Here is a 21,424-nt window from a genome sequence, read left to right as displayed (position 1 = left end):
TAATTGTAAAATTTGAATAATTCTCATAATCCTCTGTTCTAACTACCCCCACCCTCCAAGTCCCATTCTCTAGGGGCAACTACCTTTAGCTCTTCCAGCCATCCCCCAGGGTATTTACATCTATTTTCCAAATAATATTGGTAAACTGCTATTTCTTGTGATTTTAGACTTGATGGGAAGAAATAGCAGTTTACCAATATTAGCAGTTTACCATTTTTTTTTTTTTTGATGTTGCTCAGGCTGCAGATCAGTGGTGTGATCTTGGCTTATTGCAACCTTTTCCTCCTGGGTACAAAGGATTGTCATGCCTCAGCTTGTCTTATTTTTATTTTTATTTTTTTTGAGATGAAGTCTTGCTCTGTCACCTAGACTGGAGTGCAGTGGTGTGATCATGGCTCACGGCAACCTCCACCTCCTGGGTTCAAGCAATTCTCCGGTCTTAGCTTCCCAAGTAGCAGGAATTTATAGGCCTGTGCCACCATGCCTGGCTAATTTTTGTACTTTTAGTAGAGACAGGGTTTCACCATATTGCCCAAGCTGGTCTCGAACTCTGACCACAAGTGATCCACCTGACTTGGTCTCCCAAAGTGTTGGGATTACAGATATGAGTCACTGTTCCCGGTGTGTCCTTATATTTTATTTAAAATATTTTTGGAAATTTTCTTTTAAAAATTATGTAGACAATACATAGATACACACTTTTAAGTTCTAGATACAGGGGTGTTTAATCTTTTGGCTTCTGTGAGCCACATTGGAGGAGGAAGGACTGTCTTGGGCCACACATAGAATACACTAATGATAGCTGATGAGCTAAAAAAAGAAAAGTCACAAAAAATCTCATAATGTTTGAAGAAAGTTTATGGATTTTTATTGGGCTGCATTCAAAGCCCTCTTGGGCTACATGTGCCCCATGGGCTTCATGGACAAACTTCTATCTAGAACTTTGTGCATGTTCTTCAAGCATCTGTTTCCCAGCAGTAAAAAGGAGGAAAAATTGAGTTAGATGCATAAAAATAGGCACAAAATTTCAGGTCTTCTAAATGTTCTTTTGGAGGTTTGGGAATGTATGGTGGGGATGAGGGCATGAACCTTATCTTTTCCTTAGAATGATATTTTCTTAAAAGCAAAATAAAATATGTTGGGATGTGTCTTTCCTCAGCTCTCTCATCTTGTAAGCAACAAGTTTTTGTTTCTGTAAGGTGCTAAATATTTGACTTGGAATAAAAAATATATGTTCTATGAAGCCAGAGATAATGTACCTATATTATTCTGATATCCTAGGAGACTCTTTCTTTCTCTCTCTATATATGTGTATACACACACATATATATGTATATACACATACATATATATGTATAAACACACATATATATGTAAACACACACACACACACATATTTATTTTGTTTATTTATTTTTTGAGACGGAGTCTTGCTCTGTTACCCAGGCTGAAGTGCACTGGTGTGATCTCAGCTCACCACAACCTCCGCCTCCCAGGTTCAAGTGATTCTCCTGCCTCAGCCTCGTGAGTAGCTGGGGTTACAGGTGCCTGCCACCGCATCCAGCTAATTTTTGTATTTTTAGTAGAGACAGGGATTCACTATGTTGTCCAGGCTGGTCCCGAACTCGTGACCTCAGGTGATCTACCTGCCTTGGCTTCCCAAAGTGCTGGGATTACAGGCGTGAGCCACCGCACCCAGCCCACACATTATTTTTTAGAGCTGTTTTAGGTTCACAGCAAAATTAGGCAGAAGGTACAGAGTTCCCTTATATCTCCTGTCGCCACACACGCACAGCCTCCTCCGTTATCAACATCTCCCACCAGAGTGGTACATTTGTTATAATCAATGAACTTACATTGACACATCATTATCACTCAAAGTCCATAGTTTACATTAGAGTTAATTCTTGATGTTATATATTCAATGGGTTCGACTAATGTACAATGACATGTATCACTATTATAATATACAGAATAGTTTCATTTCCTTAAAAATCTTCACTGCTTTGTCTATTCATCTGTCTCTCCCCTTCCTATAGAAACTTTTTTTTTTACTGTATCTATAGTTTTTCCTTTTACAGAATGTCATACATTGGAATCATACAATATATAGTTTTTTTCAGATTGTCTTCTTTCACTTAGTGATATACATTTAAGGTTTCTTTATGTCTTTTTTTTTTTTTTTTTTTTTTAAGAGACAGAGCTTCACTCTGTCATCCAGGCTGGTGTGCAGTGGTGCAACTATGGTAGCATTGTGCTCCTGGCTCAAGCAATCCTCCCACCTAAGCCTTCCAAGTAGCTGGGACTACAGGCATGTGCCAGCATGCCCAGCTAATTTCTGTATTTTTTTTTTTTTTGAGATGGAGTCTCACTTTGTCGCCTAGGCTGGTTTGCAGTGGCATGATCTTGGCTCACTGCAACCTCCACCTCCTGGGTTCCAGCAATTCTCCTGCCTCGGCCTCCGGAGTAGCTGGGACTACAGGCGCCTGCCACCACGCCCAGCTAATTTTTGTATTTTTTTAGTAGAAACATCACCATATTGACCAGGCTGGTCTCAAACTCCTGACCTCTTGATCCGCCCGCCTTGGCCTCCCAAAGTTCTGGGATTACAGGCATGAGCCACTGCACCTGGCCAATTTCTGTATTTTTTGTAAAGACAGGATTTCACCATGTTTCCCAGGGGGGTCTCGAAACTCCTGGGCTCAGGCAATCTGTCTGCCTCACCCTCCCAAAGTGCTGGGATTACAGGTGTGAGCCACTGTGCCCAGCCCCAGGAGATTTTTGTTCATTCTTTGGATATTGATTTCTTTTTAACCTTAGTGATACTTTATCAGCAAGCCTAAGTGTTTTTAGTAACCTTGCAGTTCTGCCCTCAACTGCAGGTTTTCATAGCTAACACAGAAGCAGGAATTTATGAATAACAATTTGGTTTCTTGGTATAGCATTGTGAAGCTCTCATGCTTTTATCAGAAGCCATCTGGTCAGACACTACAAGACACCTGGGTGGTCTTGGTTTCTTCTGATTTTATCATTCTCAGTTTGATCACAAGCTGAGTGTTTGGAGATGAAAAGACAGTGCACTGTGGTTTGAATTTAGTATGGTCTTTTGATGAGAACTGAACAAAAGATAGACCTCAGATAGTCATGAGTAAAATTAACCAAAAGTAGTAACCCCATATGCTCTGGTACTGAAATACTGAGAGAAAGAGCTAAAATCAATGAATCAATAAATATTTATTGATTAAAGTCTCAGAGTAGGGCTTTGGTGTATCAGGTAAATCTTGGTGTAATAGACATGTGGACAAGCAAAATTCACTTTGGTTTTAAAATACCAAATAACAGAATAAGTATTCAAAGCATGATGTAGTATCTCTGTATACTCCCTACAAGATCTGTTATCTACATTCAGGTCTGTATGCATGTGCTTTTTATTAGAAAGTGCCATTGGAAGAAATTTTAATATTCTTGTTTAAATTAATACTGAAGTGCTCTTCATTTCCTTCCTTCCCTGGCTCTTTGTCCTGTAGTTTTATCATGATGACTACTTATTTTCCACTTAATTAACCTTTTACACTTAATGATATTTCTTAATACCCATAAGAATAAATATAATATTTGCAGGATGATAGAGCTATGTAGAAGTGTTTGTTTCTTGTAGGCTGCAAAGATGGAGTCAGAGATGAATCCTTTCATCTTAAAAGGTCCAGTGATATAAACTATTCCATACTCCAACCAGAGGTAAAGATTCATCTTACTGGTCTCCGAAATGACTACTGTAAGTTATCATTTAGATTGGGAATTGAAAAGTTGAAATGACAAAATGCATCCTGTGCTCTGGCATAAACTTGAAATTTAATTAAACCAGATGGTCTTTATGCCTTATACCCAAATAGTGTAACATCCAACTATGGCTAATATACTAGACTTTTCCTAGTGCAACTTTCATATTCAGGAGCGGGTATTGTTAATGTTGGCATGGTGTGGGAAATATGCATTTTATGTTACTGTATTAGAAAAACCTGTATTAATGATCTATTCTTATGTATGTATTTTAAATATGGGTAAATTGAATTAGTCAAACAACTGCATTGGGTCTGCTTGTTATGTGCCTAGTTTGTAATCTAGTTTGGAGGACAGGACTAACTGACATGGAACTGATACCAGTATGCCAGTGTAGATTATAAATAATAAATTATGGGATATAAGGAGCTACAAAGACTCGAGGAGCTCAGTGAGCTTTGGTGTTGTTCAAAAAGACTTTGTGGAGATATTTATACTTAAGCTGGGTCTTGAAAGGTTGTTAGACTTGGAAGGGTGTAGAGGAGAAGAATCATTTTTGGTATTGTTAGCAGCATGATGAAGGTAGGATGTTGGTAATCAATGATATTTAATCGCAATGAAGAAGACACATTGGGGACTGGTGAATAAGAAGGTGGGTACAGGTTATGGAGAAAAATTCAAATTTAGAAATTTAGATTTGTTTTGGGAGTTGTTGACTAAGAGAAACATCAAAGGAAAAGTCATGACAGAGTATGCAGAATGCACTTAGTAGGAAAGAGCTGCCAAAGAGTAAAGGCTTATTTTTCTTCCATGTAGAAAAGAAATGGGATAAGAAATGAATTCATGATTATTCCAAGTTTTTGAAGCAGGAGAAGGGTGGTGTCACTGAAAAGACAGATTGGCAAAGGAGGTGATTTGGAGAGGAAAGACTGTGCTTGAATATTACATTAAAGGAGACAATAAGACATAGAAGAAGCTTGGCAGATTATTTGAAATGAATGCTGGTAGTTGAAAAGAAGTTGGACTAGTGTGTAAGTCAGTTGATTATGATTGAAGCCAGGAGCCAGTGTGAGCTCCCTAGGTGAGGGAGAGAGGAGCAGAGGGAAGGGGCCTGGGGTCTGTGGAATATCTATAAAGAGGAATGATCTGGAAAAGGCAAAATCCCTAAAGGAAACAGTTCTCTATCTTCCTATTACTTCAGCTCATTCTCCAAGAGAATTTATTGTCATGACCAACTAAGGAGAATGCATTTTGAACATATTAAAAAACCATTACACTCATATTAAAAAGAAACCACTTTCGTTCCCATTTTTCCTTTAAGCCACAGCCTTCTTTCCTTCCTTCCTTCCTTCCTTCCTTCTTTCCTTCCTTTCTTCCTTCCTTCTTTCTTTTCTTTTCTTTTTTTTTGAAACAGGATCTTGTTCTGTCATCCAGGCTGGAATGCAGTGGCTCACTGCAGCCTCTGCCTCCTGGGTTCAAGTGATTCTTGTGCTTCAGCCTCTCAAGTAGCTGGGCATGTAGCTACAGGCGTGTGCCACCATGCCCCACTAATTTTTGTATTTTTGATAGAGACGGGGTTTCACCATGTTGGCCAGGCTGGTCTCAAACTCCTGACCTCAAGTGATCCTTCTGTCTTGGCCTCCCAAAGTGCTGGGATTACAAGCATGAACCACCACACCTGGCTGCAAAGCCCTTTTTCTTTCCTCCCTTTGACAGTAAAACTTTCAAATATCTTTATACTCATAATTTTCTATTTCTCTCCCCACATTGTCTCAAGTCCACTCTAGTCAAGTTTTAAGTCTCATCATTCAATTGAAACTACTTTTCCAAACATCGCCAAAGAACTCCTCATTGATAAATCCAACAGTTACTTCTTAGACCTCATACTGAACCCTATCAACTATATTTGAGACAGCTGATCAATTCCTCCTTCTTGATATCCCAATTTTTTGGGATTTGTCCAAGAGTGTCTTTTTGTTCACTCTTTCTCATCCTTTTTTGCTGATTTGTGTTTCTCTTCCATTTCCCTGACCTCTAAATGTTGGAGTACCCAAGGCTTATTCCTTGGACATCTTTTCATTTTTTTACTTCTGTTCTATTTTAATTGATCTCTTAGTTTTTTGGCTATATCTATTTGTATTGTATTTTGTCGTCATTGCTCTAGGAATTACAATGTAATTTAAACTTTCTTAGTCTACATAGAGTTACTATTGTACACTTCACACAATATATAAACATTTTGCAATCACATAGGTCTCTCCAACCCCCCAACTGCTTTTTAGATTACTGTAGTTGTCATGTGTTTGTTTGTTTGTTATTGTTTTTTGAGGCAAGGTCTTCTTACTCTGTCACCCAGCCTGGAGTGCACTGGTTTAGACTGGAGGTTGCAGAGACTTACTGCAGCCTCTACCTCCTGGGCTCAAGTGATCCTTCTGCCTTAGCCTCCCAAGTAGCTGGGACCACAGGCACATACCACTATGCCCAGGTAATTTTTTAATTTTTTTTGTAGACATGGGGTCTTACTTTGTTGCCCAGGCTGGTCTTGATCTCCTTGGGCTCAAGTGATCCTCCCACCTTGGACTCCCAAAGTACTAGGATTACAGGTGTGAGCCACTGCGTCTGGCCTGTCATGCATTTTATATTTACATATACTGAAAACTGTCCAATTGTAAATGTTTTAAAATTTAAAAAGTATTTAGATAGCTTAAGAGGGAAAAACGGCTCCTTATGTTTACCCAAATATTTACCAATTTCAATGTTCTCCTTCATTTCTGAAGATCCAAGTTTCTTTCATGTAATGTCCCTTTAACCTGAAGAGCTTCCTTTAGAATTTCTTGCAGATCAGGTCTGTTGGCACAGACTTCTGTTAGATTTTCCATCTTCCAGTTTATGAGATTTTTGCTGGATATTAAATTCCGGGTTGAAAGATCCACCACTACCCTCTAGCCCCAGCGTTTAAAAGATGTTGTTCCATTGACTCTGGCCTCAATGGTGTCTGTGAGAACCCCATGGTCATCTGAAATCTTGTTATCCTGCTTCTAAGAGCTGATTCTACTTACACATGTGTTAGATTTTTGCATATTATTCCACAAGTCCCTGAGACTTCATTCTTTAACATTTTTTTCTCCATATTCTTCAGATTGATTAATTTTTAAAGGCTATATTCAAGTTTACTCTTTCCTCTGTCACTGCTATCCTGCTATTGAACTTATCCAAGGAATTTTTCAGATATATTTTTCAATTTTCAATTTTATATTTTGTGGTTTTTGTATATTTGATTTGCATTTTAGAGTTTTGTTTTATGGTTTCTATTTAGAAAATACTTTTGATTTTTCTATTTATCTGCTAAAGCTTCATATGAAGCTTCATATGAATTTTCATTCACTTCATGTGTGTTTTTCTTCACTTCGTGGAGAATATATTGGCTGCTTTAAAGTCTTCATGTCATAATTTCTGTACCTAGGTCACCTTGGAGTTTTCATCTATTGATTATGTTTTACCTTTGTATTTAGCCAGTAATTTTGAATTGTGCCTGGATATTGTAGATGTTATGTTATAGTCACTGGGTCCTGAGGAGAATGTTGTTTTTGTTCTAGTTAGGTTCACATTTTAAGTTTTGTCTTGCCATTTGGGGGTGGTATTTCAAATCTTAGATCGCTTTCTTAAACTTTGACTATGCTGGTTTGGATCTGTATCTCATATATGTGGATCAGAGCCTAGGCTGAGACTTGTATGGATGTTTCAAATCTCAGTTCATTTCTTAAAGCCTTTGCTAAGCTAATTTGAGTCTCTTCTGCATGTAAATGATTTAGGGGTAAGGCTGAGATGTGTGTGAATTAATATGCTCACAATCTGAGGATCTCTTTCTTTTGGCTTTCTTGTGTCTAGGACTTTACCCTCATACTGGCATCAGTTCTATCCCTCAGGCTCCTTTCCATGGTAGAAAGATGGTGGCTTTTCTGTCAGAGTCTTAGCTGGAGGGGCTGCTCCATGTCTGGGGCCTGTCCTTAGGGCAAAGGTATGAAAGAAGAAAATCACCTCTGGCAGGTTGCTTCTTGACTCCTTTACTTAGTTTACTGCTTTTTCTTACTTTCCAGGGTCTCCAAGTGTTTGTTTTTTATATTTCATTCAGAGTTTATATTTATCGGGGGACGGAACGTGTTGTAGGGGTTTAAACTACTGTAGTGGAACTGGTGTGCTATATAGTTTTATACTGATATGTGTCAGTCAGGAGTTTCTGATGATAAGAAATAAGATAGGGTATATTTTAGTAAGTGGTCATACAAACACGTTTTCTCTTAGCAGTCAAAGGGTTCTTATTAGTATAAGCTATAGAATACTGTTCAGAATGTCTAGGTATCATACATGAACCACCACCGCCTCTAGCTGAGTGGTGTTTTTGGTTAGAAATGATAGTGGCATCTCCCTTATAGACATCCTAGGTCCAAGGTTGTCTCCATGAGAATTATATGCTTTTAATTTTTAGTGATCTGTTAAATGAAGTTTACATGTACTAATAATGGTAGATGAATCTGCTAAGTTCTTTAAATGCCTCTAAATAAGTACATTTCAGTGTAAATAATAAGCATTATTACTTGTTAGACTGTGAGTATTGACACCAGATTCTATTCCAGTTTTCATTTTTGAAGTTTTAAGGATTTTCTTGGTTCCATGTTTCTGTTTTCCAACTAACCATGGGGATGGTATTAGTCTTTTCCCCCTACCTATAAAGTTGTTTATTTGGACATATTTTCATTTGGCTGTATAATTATCCTAACTTGAAATGCTTTTCTTATAGATCTGAATATCCTAGACTGGAATTATCAGAATCTTGTGGCCATAGCCCTGGGATCTGCTGTATACATCTGGAATGGGGAGAACCGCAATGGGATTGAAAACATAGACTTAAGTGTCACTTGTAACTATATCTCTTCTGTGTCCTGGATAAAAGAAGGAACTTGCCTGGCAGTTGGCACCAGTGAGGGAGAAGTGCAGGTACTGGCCAGTTTTCTTTTCTTTCTCTCACAATGTTCTCTGTGTATTACTAGACTGTAATTGACTTTTAATACGAATTTGATGTAAAATAGAGAAACTTAAGTGTGGCACTTGAGCAATGGGGAGTAAGAGGAGATGACATTCTGCTTTTTTTTTTTTTCCTGAATGGTTTTTAATGAAGACTTAAGGATACTCTGGTTAGTTCCACCACTATCTTTCTGTCATATTTCCTTCTTTTAAAAATATATTTTCTCTGAAACTAAAGTTGAGCTTGTAGAATCTCTAGTTTTGGAGCTTTGGAGAGAGGAAGATACTTTCAGTTCTCCTTTTTTACCTGAAGCCATGATTCAGAGTACAGTTATAGAAAATGAATGATTTTTTTTTCTGATAGACTCTTTGAGATGAGGATTTACCAAGTTTCCATTGATCTATCTAATTTCTCATGTATCATTATTATTATTATTTATTACCAATAGAATAAACAATATCACTCATGTGCTAGATGATCTAGGAGGGCCATGGATGGCTCTCTCACTGCTTTCTCATCTCTGCAATGATGATGAATCCTGTGAAGTCTCTGTCATGATTTCTTCTTACACCAAAGTTGTCATTCCCCATGTGGATCAGAATATTATCTGTAGCTGTCAGGAAAGGAGTCTCTTAACAGTAAGTGGACTTTCTGATTCTAGGAAATGTCCAGGCACCCACATTTTATTAATACATTTATTGGTAACTGTAGATAGATTTCCAGATTTGGAATTCTCACAATTTAGAAGGTGCTAGAAATGTAGTAATTGGCTGCACATTGAATTCACCTGGGGAGTTTTAAAATAACTGCCATATCCCCAGACTCTACTCCACCAACTAAATCAGCATTCGTAGTGTGTTACAGACTCCCCAGCTGATCCTAATACACAGTCAGAATTGAGAACTGCTGGCTAGAGGTGCTGGGTTTATCACTTAGTACAAAAACAAACAATATCAACAGTGATTGGCTCTCAGGCTTTTGTGAAGGCAGAGGGCTGTGAAAACGCCAGTGCTACATAACTCCTTGTTCATTTTTTCAGTTATGGGATGTGGTAACTAAAAAGCGGCTGAGAAATATGCTTGGTCATTTGTCAGTAGTTGGGACTCTGAGCTGGAATCACTTTATCCTTAGCAGGTAAGAAGTATCTTGTTGGAGACAAAATAGGCCATTAAACTTAATATCAGTCATGATCCCACCCTCTCAGGTATTCAGATCTGTTGGTGATGTGCCTTAGTGGCCACATGTACAATGTGTACCTTCTGCATGGGATTCACTAAGTTGTTCAGATAAAATGTAAAACTCCCTTCAAGTGAAAGGTTTCTTTGCACCAAGTAATATGTACTAAAGGGATATTTTTCTGAAATCAAGTATTTATTGCTATCAGTATCTATACTATGGAATATGTTAAGCTCTCTGGGGCACATTTCCAATACACAGACCCACAGAAGTTAGAGCGGAAGGAACCTCGTAGATCATCCTGTTCAGTAGTTCTCAAACTTGAACATGCATGAGGATCACCTGGAGGGCTCCTTAAAATGCAGACTGCTGGCTTCACTTGAGGGACTTCAGATTCATTAGGTCTCGAGGGACTGATAATTTGCATTTCTTATTTCTGAAGTGTTGCTGACAATGCATCACTTTGAGAACTAATGATTTAGTTTAACTGCTTCTTTTTAACCAGAAAAATTGACTTGTTACTATGAGCTTACATACTTGGTCTAAGTATATATTGCTTTTAATCATAGCCATTCATTTTCGTATTAGAGTTCTTAAGGTAGACTTAAGTTAGATAAATCCCAAAGAATTTTACAATGTATTTAAGTAATCTGATGTAAACCTGAGATTTGAATACCTTGCAATTTTGGCCAGAGTTAAAACAACTTAGTTGTTGCAGCTAATCATGTACTCAAGTTCCTTTTCCAATCTGCATTGCTAAAGTTTAGTTTTATTATCCATGAGTACAATGAAGAGATCCTTTCTTATAATAATAGCAGCTAACATTTTCAAACTACTCTGTGCCAGGAACTGTGCTATACTTTTTATGTGTGTAATTTCATTTTAATCACTGCAGTAATGTGATAAGGTGATCTCTTATCCTCAATTTTATTTTTTCAAATGAGTAAACTGAGACACTAGCCTGAAGTCACATGGTTAGTAAGGGACAGAGTTGGAATAACCCAGCTGGTCTGGCTCCAGGGTCCATATTGTTAATCAGAATGCTGTTCAGCATTGAGCCTGCATAGTTTTAAACAGTGTGACACTGGACTTTGAGAAATTTCTAATATAATTGTGGAACATCATTTACTTACTCTTTAGAGAAAATTAAAATAGTCCAGAAAGAGTTCATTATCTTTGAAAAAGTGATGTGATCTTTAGTTGTTTAGATTCAAATTCATTGAACGTGGATAGAGACATTATCCACTGATTAGGAATCATATTGCAGTTTGCTGTGACATTCTATTTTTTTTTTTTTTTTTTTTTTGAGATGGAGTCTTGCTCTGTCACCAGGCTGGAGTGCAGTGGTGCGATCTTGGCTCACTGCAACCTCTGCCTCCCAGGTTCAAGCAATTCCCCTGCCTCAGCGTCCTGAGCAGCTGGGATTACAGGCACGCATCACCATGCTCAGCTAACTTTTTGTATTTTAGTAGAGATGGGGTTTCACCATGTTGGCCAGGATAGTCTCTATCTCCCGACCTCATGGTCCGCCCACCTCCGCCTCTCATGGTGCGGGGATTACAGGTGTGAGTCACCCTGCATGGCCATTCAGTTGGTTTTAAATGTCTTTCACGTATTAGTACCTCTAGCAAAACTAAGAGTGGATCTATAGGTTAATAGGAATCTACCTATTAGAAATTTATTTCCTTTTCTGTGTCTAACATTTTACTATATACTGAAACCATTTCATCAAGATAATCTGAAATATTCAAAGTTGCAGAATAGTATTATTAATATTTCCTAGGTCCAGTATATAAACTACTACTTGGGAAAATCTGGTAATCTCAGCTTATTTTTCCATGGCTGCCTACATCAGATTAAAGTAATTAGAAACATCTACCAAAGGATACTTTTTAATTCTAGACTTTAAATTCTGCCAGCCAAATTGATTTCACTTGTGACAAGAATCCTGTAGGCAGAACACGCCTTCCTTATTAACCCAAGGAATCTCCACCTGTGTTTTGAATCTGTCCAGGGGTCCTTCAGAAGTTTTACTTTGAACTATGCTTTCCTTCATATTTTCAAATGTTTATGTAGCAACAGGGCTTAATTTTTTTGTTACGTAAACTTGCAGTGGGTCAAGACTGGGGCGTGTCTATCATCATGATGTTCGGGTGGCCCAGCATCATGTTGGAACACTTTGCCACAAGCAAGCTGTGTGTGCTCTGAAGTGGTCACCAGATGGCAGACTGCTTTCCAGTGGCTGCAGTGATGGACTGCTGACAATATGGCCCCATGATCCAGGTGCCAGTGTGCATGGCCAACCGCTGAAAGTCATAACTCAATCTACAGCTGTCAAGGTAAGAAACCCAATAGCTTTCTAGGTTTCCTGTTACTCCGAGGCCACAGGTTAATCCTTCACATATAAAAAGAAAATCATTAAGCCTATATTTTTGAGATTTTTCTTTCTTTAGAATTTGCTTTGGAGTTTGTCATCACTCTTCTGAAAGATAACCCTATTTATACTTTCTACTGGTCAGATATTTTGGTTGTAGGTGACTGAAACCAAAGTCAAACTTAAGCTTAAGCAAAAAAGTAAATCTATCTTTTTCATGTAACTGTGGAGTCCTGGGTACCTACAGCTGGTTTTAAATGTCAGTTGGATCTGAGGCTTTGACTAATGTCATTTGGGCCCATCTTTTTAGCTCTAGGCTCTGCTTACCTCTGGTTTCATTCCTCCTTCAGACTTCATTTTGCGGGCAGATGGCTCTTGGCAGCTTCAGATTCAGATTCTTCCAGATGGGTGCTGGATAAGAAGCCATCTTTCCTTATAACTCTGGTGGAAATGTGCCAGGGAGGACTATAGTCTGCCTTTGGTCACATTCTCCTCTCTCAATTCATAATTGTGGCCAGAGAGATGGGCACAGTCATGGGCCTGGGTCATAAGCTCACACTTAAGAAAGGAGACCACTGTCAGAAGAAGACAAGGTGCTGCGGAGTTAGATCAGTGCTTCACCATGTTCTGCATAATGTTTTCTTATTTCTCTGACTTTCAAATTCTTATTTCTAGTAAAAAAAATCCGTACTTTCCTTCTTGAGGACTTGGTGTCACAGATGTATGTCTTGACCTCAACATAGTCCCGGAATATGTGTCACTCACAAAGTAAAGAAATGGTTCTACCTTATTAACGATAAGCACATTTATTACAAGAGGATTTAAAAGTTATTTTAGGGCTTCCTAATATAGGATGAAATATGTAGTGACTGCTGCTACTACATTGTGCTAGCCCAATATTCCTGGCTTGTGGTTTTTCATGTCTGCAGGATATAGAGAATGATGATTGGTCCAAATTCACACTATGCATGACTTGAAAAGAAGTAAGCAAAATGTATGTAAAATATTCAGTCTGAAAACAACATGCGAAAACAAAACAAAATAGTTCAAAACCCAAGCCAAGCAAGCAAGACAAGTTACCTTTTTAAATGCATTGTAAAAAATCTTATGCATTGAACTACTAAGTAGGAGTCCTCTTCACTAAGAGAGAGTCTCTGGAAACCAGAGCAAGCCAAGTTTCCTGGCAGCCAGCACCTGGGGAATCACTGGAACAGTCACCAGTCATATCTCTTCACAGTCACCAGCTAACCAACTGGTGGAGCAGGAGTCAACTTTGTAGGTTGACATCTGCGTAATTCCCCTCATGGTGTAGCTTCTAGTTTTGCCAAAATATTTATTTAAAAGCTATTTGGAAGTGTAGGATATTTAAGAAAATGATTATTAATAAACGTAAAAAATATTATTATCCATCATATGGCAAAACTGGAGTTCATGGGCTCAGGGGAATTTCTGAGCCTCTTGAAATTGCAAAATTTTGTGTTCTGTGAAATAGCCCTCTTCTCCAGCCTAATCAGAGGTAGTGAATGGTTATTAGATAAAGAAAATTAAAACATGTAACTTTTAAGGATGATATATATTGTAGATATTTTATTGAATATTTATTGACTGAAAACATTACATTCACCAGATTTATTAAACTGTACAATTCAGCCAGGTGCTGTGGGTCACGCCTGTAATCCCAGCACTTTTGGAGGCTGAGGCAGGCGGATCATGAGGTCAGGAGATTGAGACTGTCCTGGCCAACATGGTGAAACCCCATCTCTACTAAAATACAAACAACAAAAAAAATTAGCCGGGCGTGATGGCATGTGCCTGTAGTCCCAAGCTACTCAGGAGGCTGAGGCAGGGGAATCTCTTGAAACCAGGAGGTGGAGGTTGTAGTGAGCTGAGATTGTGCCACTGCACTCCAGCCTGGTGACAGAACGAGACTCAAAAAAAAACAAAAACAAAAGCAAACAACAACAACAAAACTGTACAATCATTCACCATATGAGACCAAGGCCTTTACTTTGAGTGTAGGTAGGCTGATGAGAATTCCTCATTGTCTTTCTTGTATGAACCATAATCATGTTTCACTGTTCAAGTTTTCTATTTATAGTTTCTGTCTGGTTATCTATTGCCATTCAACAAGTTACTCCAAAACTTAGTGGCTTAAAACAATAATCATTTCATTATCTTTTATGGTTTCTCTGGGTCAGGATTCTGGGAAAATGTCATCTGAGCAGTTCTGGGTCAGGATTGCTTATTAGGTTGCAGTCAGACAGCAATGGAAGCTAAAAGTGCTGGGGGCTGGACCAGTTGTTTACCGGCTGGCTGGGCATGCTCCTTCTTGTAATTCCAGAGCGTCTTCATGTTGTGTGGGCTGCTCTGGGCTTCCTCACAACTTGGTTGCCTCAAGCCAATTAGAGTTTGTGCTTCAGGGCAATAGGTCCAGTGCTTCAGAGAGCAGGTGAAAGCGGTAACACTTTTTATTAATACAACCCAATTTCACAAGTCATGCAGTGTCACTTTTGTCACATTTATTGGTTCCAGGTTAGTCGCAAGTCCTCCCAAATTCAAAGATAGAGGAATTAGATTGTACCTATCGATGGAGGGAATGGGCAAGGTTTAGAAGGACTTGTTGGATGAAAGATAGTGTTGTAGGTATCTTTGGAAAATACAATCTGCCACAGAATCTTTAAAGTAGAGTGAGGCCAGTTGCAGTGGCTCATGCCTGTAATCCCAGCACTTTGGGAGACTGAGGCAGGTGGATCACTTGAGTTTCAGGGAGGTCGAGGCTTCAGTGACCCCTTGTGGTGGGTAACATTGTACTTCAGCCTGGGCAGATGAGTGAGACTGTGTCTCAATAAACTAAAAAAAAAAAAAAGCTTCCAAATTGTTTAACTTAGCTCATGGAAGTAACACACATCTTCAGTCCAAATAAAGTAGGTGATTTAATTAAGTATTTACATGTAATTTAATGAAATCACAGTTATAATAACAAATTCACTTGTCATAAACAGGTTTGGTAAAACACAGTAGACTCTATAAACCTCCAGCTTACTTAGTGGCAACAGAAGTGTGGAGCATTCTAGAGAACAGAAGACTAGCATGCTATGGGTAGGAGTAATATGTTTTACAGGAGTAGAGAACTTTGGTAAATTTAGCAAGTTGGTTAAATGAAGAATGAAAGCAACTATTGTATATTCAGAAGTGTGTTTTTAAAAAATGGACTCAAACTTGTAAGAAAAGCATTAAGATGTAGGTGCTTAATGGCAAAAAAAATTACGTGGTGGAAAGTGCTAGAGGAGCATAAATACACAGAAAAAAGTTTGTTCTTGCTAATAAGAAAATAAATTACCCTTATAATTTGTTTTATAATTACAATTTTGCTAGATGTAAAATAACATTTTTAACTTCATGTAAACTTTAGCCAGGGTGAAATTAGTATACTCATTGGATGCTGGTGCTGTAAAAAGTTATAACTGTTTGGAAAACTTTATGTCAACTCTTCTCAACCTTGGAATTTACTTAAAAAATTTGTCAGAAACAAAAGACATGTAGGATCTATTCATTACAGTGTACTTTATGAAAGGAAGCAACAAATAAAACACACACACTAAAACAAAAAATTCTACCGCTTTCCAAATCCACTCTTTTCCAAAAACTCAACCCAACCCAATGCAAACCAAACCACAATACAACAAAAACCAACACAGGTCCAGCATTAGTGGAACAAAAATCAATCGGGATACAACATGATGGAATATTATGGAATTGTTAAAAATATAATTGCGAAAAGTATATTAAAATGTGGAAAACTGTTAATATGGTAGGTGAAAACAACAGAAAAATCAAATAGTATAAACACTACCTTTGCTACTTTGTAAGACACTTTTACATGCAGAAGAGAAGATACAAAAATGAAGGCAGTTACCAAGATGGTTGATAAGGATACACAGATACATATAACTGAAGTATTTGTTAAAATGTCCTTTAAAGTGATTGTTATTAGTAATTTAAATTATCAATATAAATGCATAATACTAAATCATATATAGTTCATGCTGTTTTTTAGCATTAACTATAATTATAAGTAAATAAAAGGCAATTTTATTTTCTGAACTGCCTTAAGATTTGAAATGCTCGAGACTTTTGAGTCGTGAGCAATCACATATAGTTCTCTCTTCTCTTACCTTGAATGTAAGGACACAGGTTGGACACAGGTAGACAAATTAGAGAAAGGCTGCATTTCAGAGCCAATTTCCAAGGGCTCACATGAGCTACTCCAGCAGCAGATTTTTGCCCTATAGGATGTATTGCATATGATTTTTCAACTGTTATTGCATAGTCTATGTTTAAAAATCTACAATTGTTATCATAACTTGAGTCCTATTAGATATCTTCCCTTCCAGAAGTGACTGCTAGTCCCCGAGAGTCATCTCTGGGGGGTGCAGTTTCTCCTGCCTTTGGATAGCAGGCCCAGGTGAGCTGCGACAGGTGCAGACCTGGAGGACTTGATGCTTACCTAAGTGCATCACATTCATGAGTGCACCTTCTTTGAAGCTGACCTGTCTGTATTGTTATGTGAAACTTTAAAGGCCATGGATTGGTGTCCCTGGCAGTCTGGGGTCCTTGCCATTGGAGGAGGAATGAAGGATGGACGCTTACACATCTTGGATATAAATGCTGGGAAGAGCATCCAGACCCCAAGCACAAACTCACAGGTTAATGTCTCCTCTGGGCTTCATCTTCATTTTGATCTTCTGGAATCTTGTGAAAATAGTTTATGACAGAGCCTAGGCCCCTAACAAGCTCTTTTTCCTCTATGGAGACCGTAAGGAATTTGAGTTCTCAAGTTTTTCTTTTTTTTGTAAAAACCTCTTCATTTGTGAGTTCAAAGTTAATTTAATTTGTGCGTGTGTGTGTGTGTGTGTGTGTGTGTTTTCCCCACATTTTCTTTCTTTCTCATCACTGCTTTGACCATGAACTTTGAGAGTAGTCTGGCTCTTCCTGGCCAATAACAGTTCACTGAAATTCTTCAATTTATTGCACCTAAGCCTATTTGTATACTTGGTCCTTTGTTGCCTTGGGATAAACTTTCCTAGAACGGATGTAATTTCTGTAACACCTACCCCAGCTGTACTGGAGGTTGGGTCATGGTCAGTGCATACTGACTAATTAGTTTAAGTATATTCATAAGGAATCACAAATTGCAGTAATTCTCTATTTTTGATCATTACTACAGATTTGTTCCTTAATATGGCTACCTAAGACAAAGGAGATTACAACTGGCCAAGGTACTCCCAAGAATGATGTAACTGTATGGACCTGTCCCACTTTGTCCAGGTCAGGTGGGTTTTTTGGTAAGCAAATGGGTGAGTAAAATGCCACTCTAGCAAAGTGAGCTGTTGGGGGAAAAAGCCCTGAATGAAAGATTTTCTTCTTCTGGTTTTTCTAAGCACATATTTCATCAGAGGAAAAAGTCCTACACCTACCCAACCTCAGAGAGCTATAGTTGAGTGTTTCTGAATTTAACTAAGATTGTTCATCACTCTAAGTCATATGTATGTGTTTAAATTAAGTCATATGTATATGAATGATGCAGTGGTGATCTTTGACAGTTTTTGAATTTGAGTTAGCATCACAAATTATCTTATTCTGAAAAAAAACCAGCAGTGCTAGAATGGGTGGAAGACAAGGCAATCTGAAAGGGCAAGACATTATTATGTGTCAGGAGGCCACTAATGACCATGAGGCTTCCTCTGTGGACATCTGCCCTTTCAAGGTAGACCACTATTCTTCTCAGCTTAGTTCTACAAACTTTTACTGGGTACTTCTTGAGAGTACCCATGACGAGGAGCAAGAACCAAGCCCTGTCCTCTGGGCCTTAAATCTTCTTTTATGCAATCTAGAATGTTAAAGGGGGATCAAGGGTGAGTAGAATCTCTCCTCTACCCAGCCCAGGGAAACAGGAAGACAAAACTCATGGTCAATGCAAGAACAGGGCACTGGCATCCAATCTCTTGTAGAACTTTGACTATATATCCTGTCTTTTTTCTCTCTCCACTCAACCTGGCCTCCTGGTCAATCCCTGGGATTTACTTATTTATTATTTATTTATGAAGCATCTATTATGTGCCAGGCACTTTTTTGGGGTCCTGGGGATATATAGATGAACAAGAGAGACAATATCCTTTCCCTTAGGGAGCCTACACTTTTGTGAGAGGAGACAAACAGAAAACAAATATATGCAACGTTAGGTGGTGATAATACATGACTCTCTGGAGATTCTGAGAATGTTAATTGGCAACAGTGAAACAACCTTATCAGATGACTTTCTGCCTTTGATGGTGAGCCTGACTGGACCTCTGCTCAGCCTCAGAATGACCTTTGTATTCAGCTGTCACACTCTGTGACCTGGTAAATCAGAAAACAGACTCTTAACAGAGTCATTTTGGTTCAGATACAAGTGTAGGAAGAGCATGAATCAATTTTCATATTTTTAATCAAAAGACATGAAATTCCCTGGACCTTTTCAGATTAGAGAAGTATTTTAAATCAAGCCTTAAAACCTGGTTCTTTACAAAATTAATTCCAGCAGATAGGTAGGGCCTTCAGCTAGGTTGGGGCTTGTGATAGGATATTCAAATCAATTTGCTGATGCTTGGAATAAAGAAAGTACTTATCAGGTGTATTTCCTTGTTTTTCTGGCTTTACGAGCTCTAAGTACTTTAGTTTTAACTCCTTGTGATTTTTTCATTAATATTAGAATTTCAAAGAGTACATTTAACCTTTTTTTTTAAAAAAAAATATTTATAGTTGGAGATGAAGTTATCTTTGAGCTCTTAGACACTTTCATCTCTAACTCAGTAGTTTCTTCTACATACAATATTTCTCAAAAGTATTTAACAGTTATACAAAACATGTATACAAAAAGTTGTCATACAAAAACATGTCATGTGGTCAGTAAGTTTGGAAATTTGGGGTTAAACTTGAACCGTTCTTTTTTCTTTATTTTTCTTTTTCTTTTTCTTTCTTTCTTTCTTTCTTTTTTTTTTTTGAGACAGAGTCTCACTCTGTCGCCCAGGCTGAAGTTCAGTGGCACGATCTTGGCTCGCTGTAACCTCTGCCTCCCAGGTTCAAGCAATTCTCCTGCCTCAGCCTCCCTAGGAGCTGAGACTACAGGCGCCAACCATGATGCCCAGCTAATTTTTGTGTATTTTTAGTAGACACGTGGTTTCCACATGTTGGCCAGGCTGCTCTTGAGCTCCTGACCTTAGGTGATCCACCCACCTCGGCCTCCCAAAGTGCTGGGATTACAGGCATGAGCCACTGGGCCCAGCCAGCGTTTTGTTTCTTAAGGATCTTCCAAAGGCTTAGATAGATTAGTGTATTGTGCATCACCAAGAGAAGGTGATAGCATTCATTGTTTCCCAAACACATTTGGGAAATCTGTTGTCAGGGGCATCTTGAAGTACTTGTTCCATGAACACACTCAGGGAGCACTGCTGTGTCCCCTGCCACTGTTTAGGTATTTACTTGTTATGGCTTTTGTTGTGAGACTATCTTTCCATTGCGGGTCAAGAACAGCGCTCTCGACATAAACCTGGTGATTGAAATCTGGATTAGGGTCTTCAAATTGGGAGTCGTGACCATTGGAATATGAATGTAGTGAATCAAAATCAGCAATAAAAAGTGAACTAGAATAGTATAGGATGGGAAAATGGAAAACTAGGTAGTATTTTGTGAAACTTTTGTTTTAGTTATGTAGTACCTATATGTGCCTATGTATGGGGTTGCTACATAAAATGTAGTTTTGGCTGTGGGTTGTGGTCACAAAGTTTGGAACAAAACTATTCTAGATTCTGGTCACACCTTTACTAAGCCTCACCCTGTTAACTATAGTCATGATTTTTTTTGGAGGGGGAAATTTTAGTTAAAGAGGCCTCACCCACCTGACCACAGAAGAAAGATAACCTATAATTATTCCCACCTACTAAAGAGTTGTAATTTTTAAGCTTTAAAATAGGAGGAGGTAGTTTTTTAGCTTGTAGGGTGAGCTCTGGCCTTTGGCTTGGTTTCATCATTCCATGTATCAATATGTGGTCTTATTTATGACTATAGCTGCAGAAAGAAGACAACATTTTCATGCGTTCAGAGTCTGTATTCTTAGAACTTGGGAAAATAAACCCTAAAAAGGACCTTTGTGAGATATAAAGATGACATTTCCCACTATCTGGTAAATTAAGATTGTCACTGATGTGAGAGAAAAAGCTTCAAGAATGCCTTTGCATCCCATCCAAATGTCATTTTTCTAACAAATTTGAGAAGTCGCTTTCTAATTTTTAAGTCAAGATAGTTTTCAGGAAAAGATTTGGGATTTCCCCCTCTTCTGTCATTCTTTTCCCTTTTTTTTCTTCTTCCTCATAATACAAAATAATGAAGGCATATTTATTACCTATTATATTTATTGAATAGATTTTGTTTCTTATTAATTTAAAAGCATTAGTGCAGCCTGGGCAACATGGTGAGAATCCATTTCTATAAAAAATACAAAAATCAGCCAGATGCGGTGTCACACGCCTGTAGTCCCAGCTGTTTGAGAGGCTGAGGTGGGAGGATCACTTGAGTCCAGAAGGTTGAGGCTGCAATGAGCTGTGTTCACACCACTGCACTCCAGTCTGGGTGAGAGTGAGACCCTGTCTCAAAATAAATAAATTTTAAAAAGCATTAATGTTCTATTATATATTTATCCTCTTATTTTTAAGAGGCTGGATCTTGCTATGTTTCCCAGGCTGGAGTGCAGTGGCTATTCACAGGCTTGATCATAGTGCACTGTAGCCTCAACACCTTGCTTCAAGCAACCCTCCTGAGTAGCTGGGACTGCAGGCATGTGCCACCGAGTCCATCTCCTATATTGATCATTTTAGAACAACTAAATCAAGTTGCTTTTCATTTATATGGTTTTATTATTTTTTTTAAATAATAGACAGTGGTCTTCCATAAAAAAAGAGATTCTTTAGTCAGGGTTTGGAGTGTGGTCTGAATAGTCAGAACATTGAATTGGATCCTAGTTTTGGTTCTGTCAT

General features: G+C 38.3%; 1 protein-coding gene across 6 annotated transcripts in view; it reads left to right on the top strand.

Annotated features, from left to right (window-relative positions):
* Nucleotides 1-21,424, top strand: part of CDC20B (cell division cycle 20B) — a 111,176-nt gene that overhangs the window by 32,884 nt on the left and 56,868 nt on the right. For 2 of the 6 annotated variants that reach the window (XM_064375978.1, XM_012457311.2), the window contains exons 6-11: nucleotides 3,659-3,775; nucleotides 8,579-8,775; nucleotides 9,843-9,937; nucleotides 12,093-12,318; nucleotides 16,934-17,059; nucleotides 17,581-17,686. In XM_064375978.1, the coding sequence (XP_064232048.1) occupies nucleotides 3,659-3,775; nucleotides 8,579-8,775; nucleotides 9,843-9,937; nucleotides 12,093-12,318; nucleotides 16,934-17,059; nucleotides 17,581-17,686 (867 nt within the window). Of the gene's footprint in view, nucleotides 1-3,658; nucleotides 3,776-8,578; nucleotides 8,776-9,842; nucleotides 9,938-12,092; nucleotides 12,319-16,933; nucleotides 17,060-17,580; nucleotides 17,699-21,424 lie in introns of all 6 variants that reach the window. The other 4 variants (XM_064375976.1, XM_012457310.2, XM_064375975.1 and 1 more) reach the window with 3 other exon arrangements.

Source organism: Aotus nancymaae, unplaced genomic scaffold (genome assembly GCF_030222135.1).
Source record: "Aotus nancymaae isolate 86718 unplaced genomic scaffold, 86718_ANA_hifiasm-v0.15.2.pri h1tg000014l, whole genome shotgun sequence".
Taxonomy (NCBI): domain Eukaryota; kingdom Metazoa; phylum Chordata; class Mammalia; order Primates; family Aotidae; genus Aotus; species Aotus nancymaae.
This window is presented reverse-complemented; position numbering and strand designations above follow the sequence as displayed.